Genomic DNA, 18,053 nt, shown 5'->3' with positions numbered 1-18,053 from the left:
CCTGAGGATTGTGACGTATGAAACCCTGAATGTTTTTATGAGACTGTCATTGGTTCACTGCAGCTCAAGGTGGAAACACTCAGTCATTGTATTGACTGAGTGTTTCACTCATCATATATTGTATTATATAAAAAACAAAAAACATCTTACACCTGTCGAACACAAACGCCGCCGTCTGGCTGCTGCTACACTGGGCTAGCTACGCTAACACAACAACCAAAACAAAAGCAGAGACCAGGGCCACCACTTAGCCCAACTCTACTGCGACACCTTGATAAGATTGATGTCTGAATACACACACACACACACACACACACACACACACACACACACACACACACACACACACAGGTTTTAACCCCCTGGTGTGTTTGTTGTGGAGAGGAGGAAACCTCTGTGGATGATTCAGCTGCAGGTGAAAACCTGCTGAACGTCTGGTTCATGAGTTCTCAGAGAAACAGTCAGAACAAAGGTTAGCATCAGTCTCCGCTCCGACTCTTCCCTGACGTCTCGTGTTCCTCTGGTTTGATCGAGAGAAGTTAAATACTGTGCGGCATGATGTCGTCAAGTGTTAACAGTTTATTGGGTCATTTAATCCATTTCAGTGTTAACAGAGAAGCAAACAGCAGATGTTTACAGCAAAGTAAAAAATTTCTTATCACAGATTTTATCTTATTTAGAAACATGTTTTTTCTTCTTCAGTAGTATAAACGTGATGCAGTAAAAAGGGCGCAGGTGTAACCTACTTACTTCTGGACTTTCTCACTTCCCGTCTTACCTATCGTTCCACTTAATAAGATCTGCAGTTGTCATGGCAACGAGTCTGTCACGGTGTACCGCTGCTGTCGGCACACTGGCCGACCAACGTCTCCACCTCCACGATCTCAGTCACCAGGTCTCTGATGAGAGCCACACTGTCCAATGGCGGCTCAGAACTTCCAGGTTGTGATTCGATTGGCTGAGGGTTTTCAAGAAGCTCCTCTTCCACTTGTTCCTCCTTTTCCTCTTCCTCTGCTTGATCTTCATCCTCCGCTGCTTCCTCCTCATCTTCTCGTCTTCTCTCAAGCTCGCCGCCTTTCTCTTCATCCTCTCCCCTCCGTTCGTCCTCCTCTTCTGCTTCCTCCTCATCTTCTCGTCTTCTCTCAAGCTCGCCGCCTTTCTCTTCATCCTCTCCCCCCCGTTCAGTCTCCTCTTCTGCTTCCTCCTCATCTTCTCTTCTTCTCTCAAGCTCGCCGCCTTTCTCTTCATCCTCTCCCCCCCGTTCAGTCTCCTCCCCTGCTTCAGCCTCTCTCCCCTTCTCCTCTTTCGCCCTCTCCACCTCCCAGCTGTCTTTGATTTGTCCCGTCAGGTAGACGGCTCTGTCAGTGCTCTGCTGAGCCGTCGGCTGCGTTACAGAAGGTGCCGTCGAGTCGCAACCAATCGCCTCGTTCAGTGTCCCGAGGCTGATTTTCACGGGACTGTCGGGACACGGTGGGTGTGGCGGCGAGGGGCAGGAGGGCTGGGTGCAGCAAGTGTCCTCTGATGTTTGATCTGAGGTAGCAGGGTTGTCAGGCGTTGCAGGTCGGTCACTTTGAGCAGGTTCAGCTGTCACATCTGTGGTAGAGGACGGAGCGGAGACTGAAGGCTCAGGACCGTCCTGGATGGGATGAGTGGATTCTGGGATGGCAGGGGAGTCAGGTGTTCCAGCTTCTCGTGCAGCGGCTGCATCCGGAGCAGGTGTGTCTGAGTCGGAGGACGCAGCTGTAGCTGACGTCGACGGTGTGTCAGTTCCACGGTGAACGTCTTCACGGGTTTCCTCCACACCAGAAGCCTCCTCTGCTGCAGGTTCATCAAACTGTTGTGTGACGACAATCACCGGAGACAGAAGCACTGCGCTCGGCTCAGGTCTGTGAGCAGCACTGGGATCAGATTTGACCTCAGTGTTGAGTTCAGGGTCGCTCTGAGACCGAGCTGTGACCGTCTGACCTCCCTCCTCCGCCACAGGAGCAGATTCTTCCTCCGGGTGTCGAGCCTGAACGGCCGGGCTGCCTGGTGCAGAGTAAGGAGGCGTCTGTCCCAACAGACTGTACTGACTGATGGTCAGATCTGAAATGTCCAGTAAGAGATTGTTGCTCTTCTTACTGGCAGCATCCTGGACCACTGAGGAGAGGGAAGACAGAGTTAATATGGTTATAATAATAATAATAATAATAATAATAATGATAATAATAATCATCTTTATTTGTGCAGCATCATTCATACAAGAAATGTAGCTTCACATCAAAGAAAAGACATAAAATGAACATAAAAACACGTTAAAAGCTTTGATTTAAAACAAAAAAATTTAAAAACATTCATGTAAAATGAGATAAAATAATGAATAAAATAATAAATCATCAAAGAGCTAGACATTTAAGATAGGGGAGTAAAAGAAGAAGGTAAAGAATGGTAAATACAGAGACTAAAGTAGAATTATATTTATGCTGTTTATGTGTGGAAGGTTTTGAATTTACAGCAGAAATGTTTTAAAACTTAATATAAATAAAATAAAATCATATTAATGAATTACTATAGAAAGTGTGGACAAACTGGGATCCTTGATTTTAGTGTTTCTGCCTGACGACAGACGGACTGAGTAAGAAGTTACAGTACCTGTTTCTATCTCCTTGCTGAGGATGCTTCTCAACACATCATCATAGACGTTATGAACCAGGATGAAGCTGCTGTAGTCAGAGAAGATGTACTGCTCAAACTGCTGCAGCTCCTGGACACAGAAACAACAGTTAAAACTCTGTGGAGGCTGAAATAAGACTCGGTGAGACTCTGTGAGACTCGGTGAGACTCGCTGAGACTCGGTGAGACTCGGTGAGACACGGTGAGACTCGGTGAGACTCAATGAGACTCGGTGAGACTCAATGAGACTCGGTGAGACTCGCTGAGACTCGGTGAGACTCGGTGAGACTCCAGCAGAGTGTGTGACCTACACTTTTCCACTTGATGTCCATCCTCCTGGTGAGAGCAGGCAGCGTGATCTCCAGCAGAGCCTCCTCATACAGCCTCCTCTGGACAACCCTGCTGTCGTAGTCCAGCTGCTGCTCACACACACACACACACACACACACACACACACACACACACACACAATTATTACTATTATTAGTCTTAAACCGATGTGTCTTCAGTTTGATTACAGTTAAGGAATGTAATTCACATTCAGCACTTTCCTGCAGAGTATATGAAAGTCTTATTTTAGTTGATGTCATATTAGCATTAGCATTAGCATTAGCATTAGAAAGCCTTTTTTGTCCTGTAAACTCTGCATACAACAGAATTAGGAACAAAAACACATCATTTCTAATAAACTAAGAAAAATAATATAAAAAAGAAAGTATCTACAGATCATTCAGATATGAGTTGAGTATGTTTTATATTGCACAATAATAATATATGAATATAGAATTTCTATATAAATGCAGTATTGATATATAAATAAAGTACTGATACATTAATATAATATTGATATATAAATATATTATTAATATATAAATATAATATTGATATATATAGTATTGATATATTAATATAATATTGTAATCCATTCATTACAATCTCTTAATATGTAACTCACAAATTTAAAAACACATTTTCTACTGAATTCCTTCACAGAAGCTGAAATCACACGCGATGTGAAGGCGACGTCTCATATTGTGTGATGTCGTTCTTTACCTTCAGTACTCGCTCTTTCGCTCTCTCCATCTTGACAGGAACCAGCGAGGGCTGCAGTTTGGCTGACGATTGGAGGAACAGTTCAAAGGTGTACACAGCACTGTCCAACAGCTGGAAGACACGCACAGCAAACATCACGACACGGACGGAAGAGTTTCACCTGTTACTGCTGTGCGGAGGGAAAGGCCCAGGTGAGACCGGACCTCCAGCTGCAGGTCATACCTGCTCCATCTCCAGATGTGCCGAGTGCACCAGCCTCTGGACGCTGCTCAGCCCGAACCGCTGTTTCAAGTCTTTGAGTAACTCCGTCAGGTTCTTCACCTGCTTGTAGTTCTGATCCAGACTGATGGAGCGCAGAGCGAGCAAGGCCTGGAGGACACACACACACACACACACACACACACACACACACACACACACACACAGCAACCATGAGCTACAAGCAAACTACAAAATAAAATCACCTGGTAAAGACTTGAATCATAGATGCTTTTCTGGAAAGGTCTCTCACCTTCTTTGTCTCCTCTGATCCTCCGTTCGTGGATTTGAAGGCCGAGTCCATCTGTGTGTGGAGTGTGTGCTGCATCCCCTGAATCCCCACGCTTATGTTTTCTGTCAGCACCTCCAGGATGGAGGACAGGTAGGGTGCTACAGAGTCACTGTACACTTTCTCTGCTGCTTCACATATACACACTGGAACACACACACACACAACACACACACACACACACACACACACACACACACACACACAGGAAAACAGTGAAGTGTTAGTCCTCCCAATAAAACAAAGTTCAATCATTCTGTAGTCATGTTCAGACTGAAGCTCTGCTGCACCTCTGACTTTCTGCTCCAGGAAACAATGAGACGACAGGATCTGGTCCAGGTTGGATCTGATGAGCGCCTGATTGGCTGATGCCGTCTGACGACACGCCCCCCTCAGAGCCTCCAGACCCGCGGTTAGCTGCTCCAGAACCAACGTGTGCGTTGCCTGAACCGTCTGAACATATAATAACAGCGTAACATAAAAACACTGCGTCACAAACACGTGTCACAGTTTTATTACATAAACTTTTAATTGTTTAAAACGTTGTGGCGTGAGTTGAAAAATGAAAGCTGTGTCCGAAATCACTTCCTGTTTGCGAACCCAGTGCTGGATTGTGAGTGTGAAATACTGAACAGTAAACGCATCATTTAGTGGCCAAAAAGATTCACACAGTGGAATGAAAAATATTGTAACCATGTCATGTGCAAATCCCAAAATGCATTGCTTCACATTTGAGACGATTAGAAGTTAGAGCCATGTGACACCAGTCAGTCAGTGATGACACTAAATAATGATGATTGACACGTGTCTGAAATCCCAAGTTACTGCTCATTGTAAAGTACAGAGTGTTTATTATTCAGATTGAGAATTTTGATGAAAATGTCTTTAAACCTGCAGTAACGTGTTTCGGCCACTCGGGGGCAGTGTAACAAGCAACACATGTTATCTGCCTTCTAACGTTTGTTGTGGCCAAACACTGACCACTGGGCGTCGGCCTGTTACAGTCTGTAGGTGACAGCGTTTTATATCGTGTGTTATTGTCATTTTACTGTTGATTCTCTGATTCTCTGACTCTGTTTCTCACTCTCCTCTTTTACATTCAATCTGGCTCTAATGTCCCTTTAGCTGCTTGATGCTCCACTAGCTTCTCCAGCTAACCGCTAACTTCTGTCGAACAGCTAGTTACCTGGGTTACACTGGGTTAATCAGAAGCACATGTGGAAACACGTGGTGATGCTGGACCAAAACAGAGAAGACACTGGCACCTAAAATCAAAACAATGAGCTTAAAGACACTAAAAGCTCAGTAGAGCTGCAGAACTGCAGAGTTGGACGTTCATTGTCTGTTCACCTTTACTCTCTAATCTCATCGTTTCTTTTCTCAGAATTTACAGTTACATTTCTGAATTCTTTGATCGTCTGATTAAGGACAACATGTCGCTCGTCGTTCAGACACGATTCTGTTTCGCTTCATTATTCAGATGATTTTCAGTCGACAGAAGTTTATAATCCAAAAGTCTCTTTTACTCTGAATGCTCCAGCCGACCTCTTCAAGTGTGTGTGTTGAGTGTGTGTCCGGTCGCACTCAATGGAAACACCAGGAAGTCACAGCATTGTAAAAAGTTAATGTGCTCGACTGAGGTGGAAAAGTCGCTGTATCCATAAAAACAAAATGTGACGAAGTGCAATGGAAACAGACTTGGCGAATAAACCGTGACGCACTGAAACGTTCACTTCACTGACACAATTGTTGTTTTCCATCGTTTCAACTTCGACTGGAGCTCATCCATTCCTTGTTGTTTGTCTCCATGTGTCCTGACATGTGACAGTATGAGAGGGAAACATCTTTTGAAGCTGCACTTGAAATGTGGTTAAATTTGATGATGAAGAAGACGAAGACTTGTTGTAAACAAACGACTTTCTACCAGAGAAATTGTTCTTGAAATCGACACAGTAAATCCAACACCAACTCTGTGGCTGGATAAAAGGAGGTAAAGACTAAATGCTTGTTTTTCTCAGACAGAACTGAATAAACACACCATGTAGTGCGTGCTGCCTTCAAGGACCGTCAGAAAGTAAGTTAACCGCATACGAATGTTTGTCATAGCACCACAGCTGGAACATCCCTCCCACCCTTCTCATGTGTGTGTGTGTGTTTAACTCACTGCCAACCACTGTCGTATCCTTTCAGCCTTCTTGCCCTTCAGTCTGGACTGAAGCTGACTCTGTAACCATGGCAACACTTCCTCCATCACCTGGGAGGCCAGCACCTACATGATGTGCAAAAAAACAAAAAAAACAAAACACAAGAGACTGAGCAAGTCGACAAAACACCAGAGATGGACATGAAGCTGAAATGTGTGTGTGTGTGTGTGTGTGTGTGTGTGTGTGTACTGACTTGTTCCTCAGTGCCCAGCAGCATTTCCCAGGATTCATAGCATCCTTTGTCCTGCCGGTAGAGGAGCAGTGCGCGGATGTACGCCTGGCTCTCGTAGGAAGACTCACACCAGGGGTCTGCAGGAAGTCAGGATCTACGTTACGACTCTGGACTTTGGTCTCAATCATGTTCAGTTTCTTCTGTCAGTAAATCGTCGACACAGATCTGACGAGGTTTAGTCACAGGGAACATTTTGTCAAGTGACACTAATCTAGATAAACTATGGTCACACCGGCTCCCAGTGCGTCTTAGAACTGATTTGAAAATCTGACTATTGACTTTTAAAGCTCCTCTCTGCTTGGCTTCATATCCGACCTCTAAACAGCACATGAACCAGCCGAGGTCCGTTAGTCGCTCCTGAGGTTCCCTCTCGCTGGTCACTCTGCCTTCAGTCGATCTGCACCGAGACACTTCAGTTGTATTTGTGATTTACTTGTTTTATGACCTCCATGTTTTAGTTTTATGCCTCACTGATGTTGATGATGTGCGTTGACCCAGAGTCTGATGCGTCCTATTCTTCTCCATTGTGCATGTTGCCTCATAACCACGAACACACACACACACACACACACACACACACACACACACACACACACACACACACACACACACACACACACACTTCTAGTGTTGCTATGTTTAACGGTGTTGGGTTTCACATCTCTGATTATCAACATTCCTCTGTTCTGCTTTTCTTCTTTTCTTCCTATTGTTTTGTCGTTTGTAGTCCCGTTCCCCCTTGAGGCCTTTGGACCTTCTCTTCTTACTTAATTATTGGAAGAAAACAAGAGGAACCGAAAGCTCCTCCGCTTGCTGAGCGCGCTTCCTGTTAATCATCAACACCATCAAGCGCTGAAGCAGCTAAAAACTGACCGGCGTGACTTTGTTTCTCCACTGATGTCACCGACCTCAGGTGTGATCCAGGAATACTGTAGAGAAACGCCTGTGAACAGTTCGCTCACCTTCGTCTAACTCAGTCCGAACAGTGAGGGTTAATTCACGCACACACACACAGTTTCATCCAGTGGACACATCATCTACATTTACAATTTAAATCTAAAAATTTAAAGGTGCAACATATAATTTTTTTAAAAACCAGTGGTTCATAACATTTAATACATCAAATTAAAATACTGGGCTCCCTGCAGTTAGTGCCCTCATCACTTTTCTAAATAACTAAATACAGCAGTTAACCAGCTGAAAATCACACGTTTGATTTTTTATCACCTCATAAAGCTGCTGTGGCTAATGTGTTAGCATTGCACCCACGAAACACACCAGACTGTGGAAGAAAAGAGGGGGTGGTTTTACTTTGAAAGGGAAAATAAAAACCCAATAACTTAGTGATAATTCTCTGCGGTGACAGTCACTTTAACTTTGTCATTTATGTAAAAATATCGACTGGTGCAGCTTTAAGAAACTCTCTCTTTAGGTGGAAGTACTCGAATTAGATGAGATGACCTGAAGGTGATTATTATTTTTTTATTTCCTTCTATCTTAGTTTTAATTTGATCAGATAAAATAGAACAGAAAAGCTGAGCCACTGGTTTCCTGTAAAGGAGAGTTGCTCTGCCGACACCAGAGGGAGCCACCATCAGTTTATTAGATAAAAGAATCAAGAAGTAATACAAAAGTATAGAGACAATCTTATATGAAAAAATAATTACTCTGGGATTCATAAGATCAACACAGCTTTTGGTTTCATGTCTCCTCTAAAGTGAAATAGTCGTTGGCCAGCTGCATCACTTCCTGTTACTCTGGTGGCTGTGCAGATACGAACAGCCATGTTTTTGCAACCCGGTGACTTAAGGGGCTTGTTTTTGGTTCGTATCCTTGCTAACCACACAGGAAGCCGACAGCATTAATATTTTTATCTGTCACCAAGGCAACAGCCGCCGCAAGTGACAGGTTGAAATAGGTCCAACTGACAAGAGCACTGTCAGAAATGTCCTCAGTGGTGGGATGGTGCTTATGACTCATTATAATACTGCACCGGACCAAAGGGTCATTTAAGGCATGTAGCGTTGTGTTTTTCCCAGTTATTATTTAGTTATTTTGTTGTTCCAATGAACTGTTGATTGTTTTGATCAAAATTTATCCCGTAACATTTGGGAATAAATCTTATTTATCAGATTATTGAACCCGATCAGACGTCAGAACTGTTTAATTGTTGTCAACTGTGTCGCCATGTGTTCATGACGACCGTGTGTGCAGAGAGGATTGTCGTCACTGCAGATGAAGTCAGGTGCATCAGACGGACTCATGGACGGCCCCTGGCCCCAACTATAGTGCTCTTGTTTTGAAAATCCGTTGCCAGGGAAGTGGCTCCTGCCTGGTAACCTTTCAGCTCTCGATATTTTTCGGCCAATAACACACAGACACAGCTGATCGCCCCGCCTGTTTCTCTGTCTCTATTACTGTATTCACTGGTTAATTAAATGGCGTGACGAAAAAGGACAGTGGAAATTATATTTTGGCTTTTCTCCTGATGGCTCGCGGCTTCCAGTGACAATTCACAGTTGTGGAAGTGAAACAGGAAATACTTCTGTGTCATGATAGAAACCATCACACCGTGGATTATTTGTAAGACGATACAGCAGCACATTTACTTTCTCAGATCGGGTGCAGATAGTCGGCTCAGAGCTGCTGGAGCCGGATCTTACAGTCACATATTCAGAGACATGCTGAATTGCAGCAGCCTGTCTGTGAAACTTAAAACTAGACTTTATAATCAAGCAGCTCACAACAGGAACATAACGGGGCGAACAGAGTCCTCCAATTAAAACATGACAGGCTGAAGAACTTTTTCATACATGGCTCTATAAGCTGAGAGTAAAGCAGTATTATACTTTGTTAATTACTTTGAGAAGATTGACATGAATCTCAGGTATAAAACTGGCTCATGTGTTTATACATCACATGACCACAAATGTAAAAATAAAGAAATTGGGAAGTTATAAAAGCATAATAAGTTGTTTTCATATTCCTCTTTGGATGCAGCAGCTTTACAGGTGATGGTTCAGCGTTCGGTTGTTTTAACTTTGGACATCGTTTTCCTCCGATTCCAGTCTTTGTTCTCGACACCATGTCGAGTGGTGAGAACAGAATCGTGGCACACGAGTTTCCCTTTCTTCATTTCAACATTTCCATTACTCAGTCGCTTTGAAGACGTCATCCTTTCACAACCGGACCATCAGCGAGTAGAAACCACAAGCAGGAAACAACAAACTCGTCTCCATATGAGCGATGCTGAGTTTTACTTCTTGTTTTACTTTCATGATAAAAAGCCACAAGTAGAGAAGAGTTTAGAGTCAGTAATGTCAATATGAATAATTGTAAATCCCTCGAGCTTATTGAATCAAGGAATTGAAAAGAAAGACATTTATTGCTGATGAATGTGAGAGGAAGTGTTGATCTTTGAAAAGACTGGTATCAATCTTCTCATCTCGCTCTTAGAAAGAAAACAAATAACTGTTTCCAAAAAATGTCCAGACGCTTCCTTTAGGACAACGGGGCTGCTGTTGTTGATGAGGGTCCTTATCTTTCGCTGTGTGTTGCATTGTGGGACATCACTTTATTTTGTCATTTTTCTCGGGTCTGAATGGAGTTCACATTTCAAACACTGACACTGAGTTTAAAACTAGGCCGCAGAGAAAATGTGTGTGTGAGTGTTTTACCAAGGTTGCGGTGTCTAATGCAGGTCTTGAGGGCAGACAGGAAGTGACCACGCTCCTCTTCCTGTTGGAACAGGAAGCAGGTGTGGCCTGTGTATGGCAGGTGCAAATACACAGCAAACTCGTCTGGAGATGACACCACCGAAGAAGAATCCTCCTTTGCGCCTAAACACACACAATAAAGACACACACAGTTTAATTTCAACAATAAAAGCATCTGAAGTTTATGTTAATTGCTGACAGCAGCTCTTGGCTCTTACACATGCCTTTAATTAAACAACGAGTCCTAAAAAAAGACAAAATGGTTAAAAGAAAACAAGCATCTCCGGCGCCACAGTCACATCTTCCCCGAAGACTTTGAACACTTTAAAACCGAATGTTGTGGTTTACACCATAAAACCTTGGCCACACTTTTGGTGGTTGAACTGACCCCGATAGATAACAACTTGGGTTTCAGGAAACGGCTCTTGCGTGGGCCTGAAACCGTAAAGAGCTTTGTTGTTGAGCGTTGTTAGATCATGGCGAGAGCGTGCTGCGTGCTGATTGGCTCACTGATGCTGAACAAACCAGTGAGTCGAGAACAGCTCGGTGCTAATAACAATATTATAGGAATAAGTTAATATTACCGTTGAGTATTCCAGCACAAGTTTTCTCCAGGTGAGCTCGGGACTCTTCCTCTGTGGTCAGCACGCTGCCCCCCGCTGGCTGGAGGACCAACTTGGCGACAGATCCACGGTTGAAAGTCTGCAGGTGGGAACAGACGAGTGGGACACAGAGGGACGGGTCAAAGTTAAACTAATTATCATCCAGTAAAATGTTTTATCTGCTTAAATAACTTATTTTTCATCCATAAATATAACATATATTCACTTACTTTGAGTTTTTATGTGCCTTAGACCTCGTTTTAACTCACAGTGTACAAATCATTTTTAGTTTAAAACAGGCACAATTGATCAATTTATTGCTCATGGTGAAGAGAACAGTTAAATATATTATCAGACCATGACAGGCTGATGATAACCAAAAAATGATTCTCAAAATAACTTGTTCGTATTTTCTTATGTTTCCAAATTTGACCCGTTACACAAAGAAAAATAGTCAAAATGTATTTTATTATATTTATTGGTCATTGTTGAGGATATCATGAAGTCCTGTTTTGAAGATTGTGTTTATGTGCATGTGCGTCTCTGTGTGTGTGTGTGTGTGTGTGTGTGTGCGTGTGTGTGTGTGTGTGTGTGTCATAGTTACCTCCATGTTGTCATGTATCTCCACTGTGTAGTCTCTCCTCACGACAACGTACTTCTCTCTGCATTTCTTTCCCTGCTCCTCCCAGCAGGAGAACTTCACGTTGCCTTGGTATAGAACCTCCTCTGGAGCGCACTGAGGCTGCACACACACACACACACACACACACACACACACACACACACACACACACACACACACACACACACACACACACACACACACACACACACACACACACACACACACACACACACACACACACACACACACACACACACACACACACCATGAATATGCAGGGAGAGTGAAGCAGTGCTGATTGATTGGACTGATCGGCGGGTTCAGCTCCTACCCTGCGTGTGAGCAACAGGCCCCTCCCCTCTTTCTTAGGCTCCACCTCCTGGTGTATGTGTCCGAAGTAAGCCGTGGAGTACTGCTGACGGTAGAACTCACTGAAGCTCTGGAACGTACCGTCAACGAGTCCTGGACACACACAAACACACAAACACACACGTTTATTAAAAACCATGTCGTGCTGTATGAAGAAATACAAAACTGTCAAAACTCAAACCTGAACTGAATTAATCAACAGATGCCATTTACTGCATGAAAGCGCTGGTGCATAGCAGCTTTAATTCAGAAAATGTAGATATGAAACCTGCACAAAACAATATTTTTATGTTAACAATGTATTAAAGAACCATACTTTGCAGCTGATCCTTCAGCCTTTTTTAGCTCATTGTTTTAGTGGAGCATTTCTGTTAATAATAATAATAATAATATTTTATTTATAGGCCTTTCAAGGAACTCAAGGAGACCTTACAACGCACAGTAAAAGATAAAAAACCAGTACAAGGCATAAATTGTTGTTGGAGACCAAAACAAAGCTTAAAGGAGAGGGGCCGTTGAACTATAGTAACTATTGGCTGGTGAGAAACAACTACAGGTGAATGGTGATGTTGCTGGATGTGTAATTTAACTATAACATAACTTTTCTATAAGTTTGTTTTGCTCTGTTGTTTCTTCGTGTCCTTGTTTTTCTTCATGTGTAGTTTGTCTTTCACTGGTCGTGTGTTCCTGTTTGTGTATTTGTGTGTTTTTACTCAATGCGCCCTTTCAATTGCCCCCTGCGGACGAATAAAGTTTCTTGAAGTGAACTGAATTGAAACCCGATAACAGCTGCCAACATCTGGGGCCGGTTCCACAGAGCTCTCTCAGTGGTGTTGCTCCAGTCTAATGTGAGTCAGACTGTTTGGAAAATAAAGACTGACTCATTTTAAGGCAGAAACATTAGACACCTTACTCCCAGGTTAACTCAGGCCTGAGACCAGTGTTACCATGGTGACAATCAATGACACCTGCATTGACCAGACATGACTCATAATTTGTGGTTTGTTAACACTGTTGTGGAAAGAGCAAAGAGAAGGGAAAGTGTTTTTAGAGACTAAAATCAGATTTTATTTTTAATTGTTTCACTCTTCACTGAATTTTCAAAGTAAAACGTCCTCGTCGACACAAACGTTTTCTGCTGCCAATATTTTTTATTTTGAAAAACGTCTTAATTTACCAAGAATTCATCGTACCACAGTCCGACTTCAGATAGTAAATAGATACTGAATTTGTCCAATGAACAACTTGTTTCTATCACGTCACAATGACGCATCAACACACATTTATAGATCTATTAAAGAATCTACATTAATATTACTCTGTGGTTCAGGATGGTAACGTTCATATTTATTTCTACCTTTAAAGCTGAGTTTTGTCAGACGGTGGCAGGACATGAGAGAACTGTTGGACTACTCTCCCTCTGATGTGTGTGAATGTGGATCCGTCCTAATCTGTTGTCTCTCATTTGTTTACAGTGAACAGCTATTATCACGTACACTCTGTCGTCTGACTTTCATCTTACACACACACAAAGAGATTAGACAACCCATAATAATGTAATAGTTGGAAATGGCTGTAATTACATTCTGGTTTGCAGTGGAGCTTAGTGACAGGATGCGTCTGTGCTGATAACATGTATAGGAATGCACAAAGAAATGAGCACAGAGACTCACACAGCAAATCATTTTGGTTTTAAAGCCAAAGTTCATTTGAGGTTAAAATGATTTTATTAGACTTTAGATTATAATTTCCCATTTCATGGTACATCCGTTTTTTAAAAAAAAAAACAACTGTCATCCTGGTGATTTACAATGTCCCCTCATGTTTCCTGTCTGCCTCTTCACTGACAACTATCTAATAAAGACCAGCGGGAATAGTTACGATCTCCCTTCTCCATCCATGAAGAAATACAACTACAGTCTACAGTCTCCAAAACAGGAGTTTTCTCATCAGATTAAAAGGCGCACGATAATGCAAAAATGTTTTAAATATATTGGGATTTCAGTTTTTCATTTAATTTCCATTGAAAGAAAAAATATACAAGTGATGATGTGATGTTCCTTTTACGTCTGGAGAATGTGATTTGTAGACCGGGGCGTCTCGCTCTCTAACAATGCACAACAATGTTATGACAAATTTTGCCTCCAAAACAAATTGCAGCTCCTACAATTTGAATACTACACTTGGCCATATTGCGATTTCCATTATATTTCGATTAACTGTGCAGCTCTAGTGTAGATGTTATAATGTGTTCATATACAGGCTGTATATAAAACATGTTAAGACCATTAGAAATGAACACAAACTGTGTAATTTAACTTGATATTAAGATCTAGAGCAGATACAAAGTGGAGGATAAACCAACGTAAACAGCACCGACACTTTCACAGTCCAAATGAAGCTTAACTACACTGCAACACTATTTGCCACTTCTATGACTAACAAGTGCCACTTCCAGTCTGACCCACACCCCTCACAGCTTCTCTTGTGCTTGATGTTCATATTAAAGTGTTAGTTTTACCTTTAATGTGGCTGATTTTGGCCTCATCCAACAGGCCAGAAGAAGATGCTCCCATACTGCCTCTGTTTCCCTTCTCCTCAGATGTCTGTAGAAAAAGTTTAATGCAGTTGTTTGAATTTGTGTCCGCAGGAAACCTACATCACAACTAAATGAAGTTGCTCTCATGTGTCAAGAGGTTTTTTTTTTTTTTCTTTTTGCTCAGCTCATTTCCTCTGTGGTGAGCTGGGCGGGTGGGACGTAGGTGAGGTTTAGTCGCAGCCAGGAGCGGCACAACCTCACCACCTGCTGGTAGGTCTGCAGGCTGACAGTGTGACCTGTGGACCAGGAGAGGAGGCAGGGACAGAAAGGAGCTGAAGTTAAGAGGAGAGAGGAGAATAATATGTGATGAAGAACCAGGAGGAGAGGGGTGGAGAACGGGTGAGAGGAAGACAGAGGAGGAAGTCTGGATTTGAAGAGTGAAGAAGAGAGTAGAGAGGGAGGAGTGAGAGAGAAAGGGAGGAAGACAATGAAGGAGAGAAGAGGAAATGAGATGTGAAACCTTGTGCAGGTGAAGAGAAAGAGGGATGAGTATGGAGGTAGATTTTTTCTCAATATTATTTATGTGTGATCTGTAAATATAAAACACCTTCCACAAATACAAAAAATACATTTGTAAACTCACAAAAAAAAACTGCAAATAAAAAACGGATCTACAAACAAGTTTAACGAACAAAAACATATCTGTGAATACAGAATAATTAATTTACAAATAAATTAAAAGCATTAGTGAATATCTTCCTAATATTTACAACTTTCAAACAAACATTTTTGAATTAATCTTTCCTCTTCGCTTGTGGATTTACGTTTTACACAGAGTTTAGAGACAAACCTGCCGGTCTGAACGAAAATCGACTTCAGTCAACAAGTGATCGCCTGCTGAGGCCGCCATTTCCGCTTTTCAAAGTAAGAGCACGCAGTCTTCTTTAAAGCTGTTTTATTTCTTCAAATAATCGGTGACATGTCACGTGCGCTACGTTAACGGTTGTAAGAAATGAAATGACAGAACCTGGTTAAGGTCTTTGATAGTTTGGTTTTTGGTGTTGATATTTGTTTTGTTAAGAAATGACATATTACAATTTTATTGTTCATTGTTAATAAGCAGGCTACGCTAACGTCAACTACTAAACCGGAAACCGTTGCCAGGGTGACAGTAATCAGTCATGTTGCAGACTGAGGGAATGAAAGGTTCTGACATCCCATACTGATGAAGACTCATTGTAAATAGACCACATTTCATACCCATACAACCTGTAAAGAGATACCTGCTGTCATTTCTTTACCACTGAGTTTATTGTAATCATTCAGTCCATTTGCTGTTTACAGCATAATCGGTATTTTCTACATGTAGGCTACACTCAGTTATCTTCATTTGTCCTGTTCAGTCTCTGGAACAGCCAACTCATCTCTCACAGGTGGTAATAGTAAGGAATATGTCATAATGCACAATATATACTAAATAAGTGAAAGAAAGGTTCCAAGGTTCATGTACTATAACAAAGTAAAACTAAATTAAAGATATTTTTATTTTTATGACATCTTATTTATTCATACAAAATGTCTTCTACACATGCACAATTACAGGTTTACAATGGTTGATTTACAACAACAACAACAACAACAACTGCATTTGGAAGAACTTGTGAACATCACTTTACAAGTCCAGATTCTTTTGACCATAATTTGAGCCCATACAGATATGAGGTGTAGTCATGCCAATAACTTACCATTTCTTGCCGGTTCTGTTGTGGTGTGGCACTGGCCTGAGGTGGATTCTGGTTTCCCTGTGAAAACACATAATTATACTAAATAAAACAAACTTTCCATTGCAGGGAAAACCAGGTCATTTAAGGCAACTGTTCACAAAAGAGTATTGAGTAACATTTTTAACTCAAATTTATTACACTTACCATTATTAAGTCAGTCAGGTGCAAGTTCTGCAGGAAGCTCCTGTCAGTTTCAAAGGAGGGAGCCGCACAGCTCCAACTGCAGGTGCTGTTAACAGGAATCCTGAGACACATTTTTAAAAAAGTTGGACTCAAATCGGATTCACGTGTAAAAACATGGTCAACATTTGTACTTGGAACTGCAGTGTCCAACGCTGTGTGGGAACTTTGAGTTTTATATGCAGTTTTCTGCTCTGTATTTGTGCACATATTAACAAAAGCACTTCATCTTTCACAGTGTCTTTGTGAAACCTCAGAATCACAGTGAAGTTATTGTAAGATGATGCAGGCTGCTGTTAACACTGCTTACCTTGCACCGTGAGAAGAAAACATTAAACCAAGATGGCGTCCCGTACGGAACGTACCTCAAAACTACGGTGTCCCACAGCGGCCAAACAACACTCGAACCACTTTGCTGAGAAGGTAAATTCAAAGCCTCCGACTCCGGTACCGGACAGTTGATTTCTTCGTGCAGACAGCGTATAAATCCTGGTGGGAGTTTCAGAGTGTTTGGACCGTGGACTGTTCTCAGAACCAGACATGGATTAACTGCGACCTTCCTGCTTTTTGTCTTCCATATTTAAAGCAAAGTTGGCGCCTTTAGGCCGAAATGCCCGTATGTGCGCAGTGCATTAAAGAAGACAGATGTGCGCACCTCTGGTTTTTCCCTCCACGCCCCGTTTCCTGTTCGTGCGATTCTGAAACTGTCTCAGGTACGAAAAGTTTTCTGCGTTTCTTTGTTCCCCAGTTTACTTTATTCTGCTGTTATTCAAATGATTCTGGCAAAGACTCGGCCGGGTCCGGGTCCGGGTCCGGGCCCAGAGATCCGGCTGAAGTGCGGTCCGCCTGGTCCAACAACCCACAACCAGGCCGGAAGCAGCCACCGGTACCGGACGGCCATTACTGAGAATCCACAGATTAACACGAGGGGCTCTGACTTTGTGAAGAATCGATAGATGTGATTTCCAGTCAAATATTGATTAAATGTCAGAAGTGACAAATGAAAATGTGGAATGCAGGAATTGCATTTCTCTTTTTAATAGTCAGGCTACTGAAGTTATAAAGCTGAAGTGACTTTGAGCCACTAAGTTCCCTCACTAACCCCATAATCTACAGTAGCTGTGCAGAGTTCCTCCTAACAGCTGGCATCCAGATGTTGAATTGGATATAAAACTTAAGATGTGAAACACTCATTTTAGTGTAAGAACTTACACAAATATTTTATGGCCTCGCAGCATCAGAACCTCATTCATTGTTCTGGAGGAACTGGGAGGAAGTTGCACATTTTAAGGTTCTTCCTTTGGTTTCTCACTTTAGAGGAGAGTTCAGCACCTTCACAGATACTCAGCAGTTTGTTCTGGGCTCAGGAATAACACGTGTAAATTCTTTAAAAAAGGGCTGGATTCATCTTTAAATGCACAATCCATAGGTTCACAATACAGACAGGGTGGTATAAAACTAATTAAAAAACAATCCTTAATTACAATTCATTAAAATCTATTAAAAAAAACTTCCTGAAATCTGGATAAAAATTTATTAAAATATTTATT

General features: G+C 42.2%; 1 protein-coding gene across 2 annotated transcripts; it reads right to left on the bottom strand.

The window, feature by feature from the left end:
• Window positions 1-559: 559 nt before the first annotated feature.
• On the bottom strand, window positions 560-17,604 carry LOC130178494 (protein Niban 1-like). 2 transcript variants are annotated; one of them, XM_056390802.1, is made up of 17 exons: window positions 16,869-17,604; window positions 16,468-16,567; window positions 16,285-16,341; window positions 14,522-14,963; window positions 11,963-12,093; window positions 11,611-11,748; window positions 10,989-11,106; window positions 10,366-10,527; window positions 6,650-6,765; window positions 6,417-6,521; window positions 4,543-4,705; window positions 4,217-4,398; window positions 3,928-4,074; window positions 3,706-3,816; window positions 2,964-3,071; window positions 2,632-2,743; window positions 560-2,139 (listed from the first exon to the last, which is right to left on the bottom strand). In XM_056390802.1, exons 4-17 carry the CDS (start codon window positions 14,574-14,576, stop codon window positions 827-829), a joined length of 2,961 nt encoding a protein of 986 aa, XP_056246777.1. In that variant the 5' UTR covers window positions 14,577-14,963; window positions 16,285-16,341; window positions 16,468-16,567; window positions 16,869-17,604; the 3' UTR covers window positions 560-826. The 2 variants fall into 2 exon arrangements, with proteins under 2 accessions (XP_056246777.1, XP_056246778.1); XM_056390803.1 differs by lacking the exon at window positions 16,869-17,604 and adding an exon at window positions 16,814-16,860.
• Between the last annotated feature and the right edge of the window lie 449 nt (window positions 17,605-18,053).

Source organism: Seriola aureovittata, chromosome 12 (assembly GCF_021018895.1).
Source record: "Seriola aureovittata isolate HTS-2021-v1 ecotype China chromosome 12, ASM2101889v1, whole genome shotgun sequence".
Classification (NCBI taxonomy): domain Eukaryota; kingdom Metazoa; phylum Chordata; class Actinopteri; order Carangiformes; family Carangidae; genus Seriola; species Seriola aureovittata.
Note: the sequence above shows the minus strand (reverse complement) of the source record. Positions and strands in the feature narration are given on the sequence as shown.

Excerpts from the sequence above, each read along its gene's own strand:
- LOC130178494 (XM_056390802.1), bottom strand. The coding sequence starts at position 14,576 with ATGGGAGCATCTTCTTCTGGCCTGTTGGATGAGGCCAAAATCAGCCAC. Across the intron at positions 12,094-14,521 it reads CAAAATCAGCCACATTAAAG|GACTCGTTGACGGTACGTTC; the intron begins GTAAAACTAACA and ends GTGTGTGTCCAG. Across the intron at positions 4,399-4,542 it reads CCTGGAGCAGAAAGTCAGAG|TGTGTATATGTGAAGCAGCA; the intron begins GTGCAGCAGAGC and ends TGTGTGTTCCAG.